A 9,357-nucleotide genomic window follows, 5' to 3' on the forward strand; every position below is an offset into this window, starting at 1 on the left:
CTCCTCGTGGCGGTGGGTGCCGAGGTCCTCTTGGTCCTATGAATAATGTGATTTTGTTCAATTTTAAAGTATAAATTTCGAATTTGATTTTGTTAGTGTTAAAATAGAAATATTGTTCAACTAAATTACTTACCTTTATTATCGTCTAGCCCATATAGCCAAAAGTCTGGGACACAGCCACGAGGGCAGTTATCTATGAATAATGTTCAGTTTCAAAATATTTTACAGAATATATACTGCTTAAGTAATCAATCAAACAAATTAAATTACTTGTCCATGGGCCTTTGTCTCCGCCTTTGTTTCCGCCTTTGTTTCCGCCAGAACCTTTTTCACCTGTATTTCCATTAGAAAAGCATTGAGAAGAGTATGAAGAAAAAAAATTAAAACAAGTCTGGAATGCGCTGTGTATTGGTGTATTGGTTTGGATCCAAATTGTTGAGAGCGTCTTCTGGATAATATAATGAGAGTTTGCAAGGTCGGTATCAACACACAATGCATTTTATCGCTGTAACACCAGCGCAAAAAATCATATGCTAACTCCAAAACAAGTGAAAGATGGGCTACACACACACACACACACACACACACAAAAACACTCTCTTTCACTTTGTAAAAATGAAAAACTTACATTCACATCTGTTAAGTCTGATATTTATATTCTGAAGTTTTGGAGGGACATTAACTTCGGTATATGGTTCTTGCGAGAATCTTCGTTGTTGTTGTGCGGGCAAATCATAAAACCAATCGCATATGTCACCAAATAGGGGTCCCGCAATAAGACCCGCTTCAGTTAATAAACGGAGGTCTGTTACCCCAAGTAGACACAACACCTCGTTGACAGGACCTATGTCTGCGCCTAGATTTATGCCTCCTGGCTCAAGGATATCACCAAGATTTATTGCTTTAGTCAAGCTACCAAGTCCACCACTTGTGATACTACCAAGTCCGCCACTTGTGATACTACCAAGTCCACCTTTATTACCTAAGATGCCTTTTAAGATGTCCAATTGACCGTTCGTCATTTGCTGTGAAATATAAAAATAAAAATTGTTCCAATTAGTTGCAATTGTTTTTTTGTTTTCTTGCGAAAAAGAATTAACTTACAAGAATGACGGCTTCCACGAGTAAGCCAAATACGATTGCAAAAAAGTTTGCCATTTTCTTCAAGAGTCTTTTTCACAACTTCGGGGAATGCTTGCTATCTTGAGATTGCAACACCACAAATTGTTCTGCTTTCCATTCATCCAACCACCTCAATATATACTCACTAAAAGTCGCCATTTTTATTTTTTTGTGTCATAAAATGTATCCAAAAAAAAATAGGATTTTTCTATATTTAAACTTGTATTTGATGAACACGCAATAAATGGTCTGGTTTGGATGGCACGTGTAACATGTATACATACATTGGCGAAATGCATGGCTTATGTTATAAAACTAATTTCCAATATTTGAGTTTCCAGTGCATATCATGGAGCCTTAATTTTTTACATGCATTTTTAATAAACAACGCTAAAGCAAATATCTTAAAATATTCGATTCTTGTCTCGAGTCAGATAATAAAAAGCAAACAAAGGTGAACGTTCTGTGTACGCTATGCATTCGCGTGCCGATGAAACAATGTTTGCTGCACTGAACGAAAATACTTTTCACTCGAAAAGAATTTTTTTTTCCTTGGTGTTTATGCCGAGTGTTAAATATTTTTTCCATTCGAAAAAATAAACGCATCATGACTTTTAAATTATATTTATCACTATAATAAGAATATGAAATGCACAAGTGAAATGAAAATATTGAAGTTAATATTTACTTTGAAAAAATTGAAAGTGTTATTCTTATACTGAAAATAAATTGTTGTTCTTTCCAAGTATCGTTCGCAATATTCAATGCAAATGTTTAGGCACGTGGAAAAGAATATTATCAAAAAATAATTTCTACATTTTAGCTGCAACTCAAATATCGTTTGGTTTTAATTGCAAAAATGTGGCTTCTGGTAAAAGAATTTTCTTTTATTTTTGAGTTGTTGATTCAGTTATTATTATGACTGAATTCATACTGAATAATAATTGCAATGCATTTTTAAGCTATTACTTCAAATGCCGTGAGATAAAAGTTCCGTTGGAAGATCAAAATTAAGACCTGAGACAAATGAGACATAACCAAATTGTCCCACATTGTACATCAGCATGTGAATAATAGGCTACACATAAGATGATGAACATTTCTTGCGAAATTATCACAAAACGGAGAAATCCAACGGTTCAACTACACTTCAATCGATTGGCCATGTAATAATGAGATGCTTGTACCGATTTGTTACAGTAATTTAGTCATGGATGCACACTGAACACATAGAATTGTTTACATATTTTGATACGCAAGCATGTACTCAAATATCCTTACTAAACGATAGGCTATCGTCGACAGCCAAAAAAGAACCATGAATCAAAAGTGAATTTTCAATCGAATACGTTATGAAATTAACACAAATTGATTGCGCAATTTTTTTTACAATAAACCTCTAAAAATATCTTGCAAAATAAATAAGCCATGACGGCCGAAAAATTATTTCTGTACTCATTCACATTTCTGAAAAAAAGAAGAAGATCATTTTCTATCAGTTCGCGTGCAATAAATGATTTTCAAATATTTAGTTGCTATGCCACATTCAAAAGATGTTAGCGGTATACTCTGATAAGAGATTTAAAATATTAACAAACTCCTTGGGCTATTTTGTTTGATTCATTGAAAACTTTCCATTCAAAATTTGAGCTTGATTAAGACAGTGTATTGTGGGCGCATAGATTGTTTTTCATGTGACAATTACAAGTTGGAAATATGTTTGTGTTAAATTAAATGCTTAGGAACAAAGAGAAATCTATGCGATTTTGAACGAGGTACAGCGCAAAGTGTAAATGAAAAATCCAAATGAATATGTGATATATTTGATGGGACAGGATGTGGTGGGTGGTAATGTGTCATTTCCTATTCAAATTTTGTAAGTGTCTGTCATTTTAATCGAATAGTTCCGGTTGATGAAACGAGCGCTCTGTGAAAAATGGATGAAAGTGAGACTGTACGTCAGAAGAAAAAAACAACAACAACAGCAGCACATATAATTATTGCGATAAGTTTTTTTTCCAGCCTCGAAAAACAGCGCTGATAACGTTATTTAGACGTGAACAGAGAAAAAAAAGCACTCAAATTATATGTTGTCACATTTATGTTTCACTCCATCGAAATAGTACCTACTTTTGATTTCGTCTATTTCCGTTTGGTAGTCTATTTAAGGATAAAAATCCATTCTCATTTACGGCTTATTGTACACACATTGTTTGCGTGTGATTTTGTGTTTTCATTTAAAACCACATTTGCAGATACAAATCAAATACACCGTGAAAACATTGCATGCAATTTAAAAGCAATTGCATGGCATGCATGGCAAGGAAAATAGGTTAGGCACATGTGTTATCTATCATTGAATTTAAAGAGCCGTGTTCAAACGCCATAATCAAATAGAAAAAGGGTCGAACATTTGATTTCTCATTATTTTTTTCTTTGCTTCGTCTTTTTTTTTGATCTGTTGTTGAAACTTCAATTAAAAACCGATTACTAGTTTCAAAGCCGTTCAATTAAAAACCCATTAAAAATGTCTTTGATATCGTCGTATCACAATCGAAATATCTTATCAATGTTTTTTTCTCTTCCCTTTTTGCTGTCATCCTTTTCGTTGATGTTTCTAGAGCGATAGTGACAAATCGAGCACAAACGATGAAACCAGATACAAAAAATGTGTTTTTTGTAGCCAAATCTTGGGTACGAAAGATAATCCAAAGCTATTGGAGTGTTTACATGTGACTTGTAATGCTTGTATCACCGCTAAATTCAGTGAAATTAATAGCGGCCAACCGGCCATCGTTGTTTGCCCGGTAAGTAGACTCGCGCGAAATTTTCAAATCTTTTGTTACCAATCGATTTTGAATTTTCCATTGAAGTCGCAATAATATTTCTATTTTCATCGATAAATGACAGATATGTAAAACAACCAGCACATATGACGGCATCATACCTGATCAATTTCTGATGGAATTGTCCGAAGCAAATTCTGACGAAGCACAAGCGTCATCTGAACTTGATGCAAAGGTATGCTTTTTTATACACCAATATCGTATTTGAAAATTTGCTTTTTTCATTGCGAATACAGTACATGAGAGTTTAAATTTCTGGATTTTAGACCATCAAATGCAGTAGTTGCACCGATGATGCATCAGCTACATCGTGGTGCGTTGAATGCGCGGAGTACATCTGTGACAGTTGTGTGCAAGCACATCAACGTTTAAAAATTACAAAAGACCACACCATCAAATCGAAAGAAGAAGCATTAGCCGATAATCAATCGGCTGTAAATGATGAGAAAATGCTCATGTGTCACATTCATCCACAGGTAAATGCAGTGAAACTCGTTTCTTTTCTTGTTTTCCAATCAAATTGACCTTCAACAAATTCATTCAAAATGAAATGTGTCTGTGCTCCTAGGAAAAACTATCGCTGTTCTGTGAAACGTGCGATAAATTAACATGTCGAGATTGTCAATTGGTCGATCATCGTGATCACAAATACAAATTTGCCAACGAAATTGCAACGGAAACAAGAACCGCTTTGGATTTGTTATTGAATGAAATCACATACAAACGTGTGCTGCTAAATAGTGCAATGACTGTGAGTAAATATTTTTTTTAACGACAAAAAACAAACAAACATTCGATTGGATTTTCCATAATTTAATCATTTGTTTTCTTTCGTTAGGTCATTGATGATCGTCAGAAGTTGATTGCCGATAAGAAAAAGGAATTGGTCACCGAAATTACAAATATGGTCGTTCGAATCACGAATACAGTGAATATGAGGGGAAAGCAGCTAGTGACACGACTGAGTGAAGTGTGCGATGGCAAGCTTAAAGTGTTGAATGAAAAGAAAGAAGCTCTGCAAACGTTATCCAACCATACTGATCACTGTATTGGTTTCGTTAAGCTGGCACTGGAGAAGGGTAGCGATAGTGCAGTTCTGTTTAGCAAAAAGACACTCACATCACATTTGCAAAAGGTGAAAGGTCAACGTGCCGACATTCCAAATCCAGAGATCCCTGTTCGCATTCAAGTTCAAATGAATCAAGTGCAAGAATTGCAAAAAGTTATCTCACAACTCGGCACAATTATCGTTGATGGCAAACAGTATCCACCGGTGGTGTCACCCGTTCCGAATGCTGTACGTCAGCAACCATCACCATCGAATGTCAATCCAATTCAACCGCCGATCAATTCGCCGAATTTAATTTTATCGCAGCCACAACCACAACCGCAATTGCCACAACCAATTCCTGCACATCGATCAAATATGCCGCCACCTTCTCGTTCACCGCAAATTCCTGGCTCAATAAATATGCGCAATAGTTTGTTTGGTAGTGGTAATGCACAAGCGCCTGTACAACAGCAGCCAAATTTCCAGCAACAGCAACAGCAACAACAGCAGCAGCAGCAGCAACAGCAATCAACACAGCAACAAGCTTGCAACATGTCTCGTCCATTCCAGCAAGATAATTCAATGGGAAATGTGGCTGGTTTTGGTAAGCAATGATGATAAATAAATAGAATTTGAACATTTTCATTATACGATCGTGTTATTCAAATTAGGTCGCTTCCCGAATTTGGCACCGAGACCGGCGCAATTCCGTCAGATGACACCTCACGTTAGCTCATCGACACATCCACAAAATATGGGTAAGACAAAAAATCAATGAATTCTTTTCTTTTTTTTGTGTATCTTTGAGATCTTGTAGTACGCTTTTAGATTAATACACGGTGAATGGTGTTTTCTGCATACTAATACAATTCTTGACTCAATTACCATTTCCCAATAAACACTAAAACAACACTTTGACCAAAATCCAAAACAAAACAAATGTAAATTGATTGAAAATGAAAAACAAAAATCAGAAATAAGCTTACGCGGTCTCTTAACCCAAGGAGGAGCAAATCAAGCGATCGGACCAATACAATGCGGCACCGGAAATGAATTTGGTCCATTGTTTAATCAACAAATGACACAGCAACAAGGTTTACCGGCACAAGGCATGCAAATGGGACACTTTGCCGGCATTAATGCTCAACAATTGGTCCAACAGAGACGCCAACAGCAGCAGCAACAGCAACAACAACAGCAGCAGCAACCACATCAACATCAACATCAACAACATCAACAACAGCAATTGCAGCAACAATTGCAAATGCACAAGCAACAAATGATGCAGTCACAACAACAAAATCGCTCAGTAATGCCTCCCACCTATCCACAGCAAGGGATGCCAACGCTGACAAATCAAATCAATCAGCGACCAATGATGCAAAATGTAAGTGTCCGTTGGCTTTCACTTTCTTTCTGACATTTCTCAAGTATTTTTCCTAATAAATTTGTGTTTGTCAACAGAATGATCTTTTTCTTGGGCAACAACTGAATTTTCCGCCGAATAATCCGCCTGCATTAAATCCAGCCACAAATTGCACAACCGGCTCTTCATGGCACATACCACAATCGGGTCGAACATCAAATGGTTCGTATACGTAATTTTGAATATTTGTCCACTAAAGAGAACGCTCTAAATAACGTAAACGAAATTTATTTATCAATTTGTTCTTTTTTTTCACCAATAGGAGCAACCAACAATCAACCGAGCCAAAATCCACTCTCCATGCAGTTTTGTTCAAACGGTCGTTTGAATGAGAATTCATTTAAAATCTCACTGAAGCCACAGAACACGCTGAAGCAACCTCAAGTTGCCCAAAGTCAAACGCCGACGCCGGTAACATCGACAAATCCAAAAACACCCAGCCCAAGCACAAATGATGTAAGATCAATGAAAATTGCATTTGAGAGTGTGCAAAAACGCTAACCTCGATTCGAAATTTATTTACAGAATTCAAAGGAGTACAATGATCCAATTGACAAAGCGTGTGCCGATAATATCAACGATCTGATGGCAACAATTGCAAAATTGGATTCAAATGGTGTTCAAGTTTTGCCGGAAGGTCAACGTGGAAAGACAACATCACCTCAAGTTAGCTCAAGTGACTCTCTACTTCCAGCCGATGGTAAGAAATTTGATAATATTGAAAATAGAAAATCAATTAATGTGTTGAGAATTTCACTAGATTTGATTGGATGGAAAAAGAAACAAATTGTATTGATAAAATGATTTGAATTTTGCAGCCGATAAAATTGAGCACAAAGATGATCCGAATGAGGATTGGTGTGCCGTGTGTTCAGATGGCGGTGAGCTAATGTGCTGCGACAAATGCCCAAAAGTATTCCATCAGCATTGTCATATACCGATAATAAATCCGTTTCCCGACGAAAATGAACCGTGGCAGTGTATGCTATGTTACAATTTCAACGATATGCCATTAGGTGAACGAACAAAACCGTATACAATAACCGTTAAAGTTGATGAAAAAACGTCATATAAAATCAATTGTAATATTACAGAGCCCGTTATTGGCGATAAACGTAGCGCTGGGCTATCGCCTGCTGAACATAAACGCATACAACGTATTCTCCTCGAATTGTATTGTCAAAATGAGCGTAGCGCCGTTTTTCGGGATTTAGAACCCGAAACAAATCATGCGTACTATGAGATTATCAAAAAGTATGTACTCGATTTTATTATTTCCAAATAGAATCATTTCTTATCATCTTCATTCTGCATATTTACATGTGAATGACATCAATTATTAGCAACTTATCAACAAATAACATAATTTTAACATTTTTCTTTACATTTAGCTACTAAAACAAATAATAATAATCATTTCCTTTGTCCCGAACGTTTTAATCAGGCATCTAACATTTTAATTGCTTTGTGTTTGTCTAACTTTTTATCTTTTTAGCATTCGGTAAATGAAATGTTCTATGATTACAACATTTTTAACGTTGGTTCGATTGTTTTCTTTCCTCTTTTTTTTTGTAGTGCAATCACACTGGACATTATTCGCAGTAAATTAGATCCAATCAATCCGGAACGGTATCGAGATGTCCCTTCATTTATTGACGATGTACGATTACTGTTCGACAACGTTTACCTCTTCTATCGCGTAAGTTTAACTCATGAAAATGTGCATTTATTAACATTTAGACACTAACACGATTTCTGTGTTTATTTCCATTCAACAGGAGGACTCGAAAATTTACAAAAATGCACAATTCCTGGATAATTTCTTTGATGAGTGTCTACAAAAATTATTACCAGACTATGCATCGAAACGGAGCAGCAGTGTAAATGGAAGCGGTCGTGCACATGATGCAAAGCGAATACGCCTTGAAAACCAAAGACCAACCGAAATTATTGATGACGACGATGTCATTTTGGCTTAACACGAGGCATTGTCGACTGCTGCAGCTGCTACTGCTGTTGCAGATGAAACTCAAGCAATCGATTTAAATCAACAGAATGAAGATAATGTTAATGATGAGACACATTTAGCATCATAGCACACATATGATAGAGGATAATTTGGGGACACGAACTGAAACATTAACTCATAGACATTAATTAGTTCAGGCCAATAATTTTTTTGTCCAGAAAATAAATTTCATTTCTTTCATTTTATTTTTGTTTATTGTTGTTGTCCACAAACGAAGTATTATTAGTATCGTATAAAAATAGCAACAACGATCAACAACGATTCATACAAAACACATTTTGTAGACTAAATTAGAAGATAAAACATTAAGTGTATTAAAAGTTAAGGACATTTTTTTCACCAGAAATAAATAGAATACCATTTTGCAATACGCAACGATCATTACACAAATTGTATTTTAGTCTGATAGTATGTTACAATGAGAAACACTTTATAGACAACAACAACTATTTATGAAATGAGACTTAGAAGAGAAAATGAAGGAAAAAAAAAACAGTAATAATAATGCTATCGATAAATCTATCCTACTTATATGTAAGATTACTTTTCACTTCACATGAAAAAGACAAAATGGAAATTATGTTGGTTTAGAGTCTTGAAATTTATCTTGATTACGATAAAATGAATAAATTTTCATAAAATATTCGCAAACAAATCGAATATATATCTTTTAATTAGAGATTATCAATTGAGGGAAAAGTAAGTGAAGAAAAAAAAATGCAAATCAGTTTCGAAATGCAAATCAGTTTTTCTTTAAATCTAAATCTTAGTTGCTTGTTTGGCAATTGGTCACTAATTTTTCTCTCGATCTCACGTATAGATGCAGTTCGTGTACGAATATTATCATATTTGTCAATAAAAAAAAATGATCAAAAAATAATAA

At 35.3% G+C, this 9,357-nt stretch overlaps 1 protein-coding gene across 2 annotated transcripts in view; it reads left to right on the forward strand.

Moving 5' to 3' along the window:
- Positions 1–9,129, forward strand: part of LOC129580498 (transcription intermediary factor 1-alpha) — a 20,351-nt gene extending 11,222 nt beyond the window's left edge. Inside the window, exons 2-15 of one of the 2 annotated variants that reach the window (XM_055470964.1) lie at positions 3,744–3,929; positions 4,033–4,143; positions 4,235–4,444; positions 4,537–4,719; positions 4,807–5,623; positions 5,691–5,777; positions 6,024–6,406; positions 6,484–6,607; positions 6,708–6,901; positions 6,971–7,145; positions 7,264–7,461; positions 7,540–7,699; positions 8,021–8,144; positions 8,224–9,129. In XM_055470964.1, coding sequence (XP_055326939.1) covers positions 3,744–3,929; positions 4,033–4,143; positions 4,235–4,444; positions 4,537–4,719; positions 4,807–5,623; positions 5,691–5,777; positions 6,024–6,406; positions 6,484–6,607; positions 6,708–6,901; positions 6,971–7,145; positions 7,264–7,461; positions 7,540–7,699; positions 8,021–8,144; positions 8,224–8,424 — 3,153 coding nt within the window. In that variant the 3' untranslated portion in view covers positions 8,425–9,129. Of the gene's footprint in view, positions 1–3,743; positions 3,930–4,032; positions 4,144–4,234; positions 4,445–4,536; positions 4,720–4,806; positions 5,624–5,690; positions 5,778–5,993; positions 6,407–6,483; positions 6,608–6,707; positions 6,902–6,970; positions 7,146–7,263; positions 7,462–7,539; positions 7,700–8,020; positions 8,145–8,223 lie in introns of both variants that reach the window. The other variant, XM_055470963.1, reaches the window with a different exon arrangement.
- Positions 9,130–9,357: the final 228 nt, after the last annotated feature.

Source organism: Sitodiplosis mosellana, unplaced genomic scaffold, assembly GCF_009176505.1.
Source record: "Sitodiplosis mosellana isolate CC-2019 unplaced genomic scaffold, AAFC_SMos_1.0 Smas_scaffold_1, whole genome shotgun sequence".
Classification (NCBI taxonomy): domain Eukaryota; kingdom Metazoa; phylum Arthropoda; class Insecta; order Diptera; family Cecidomyiidae; genus Sitodiplosis; species Sitodiplosis mosellana.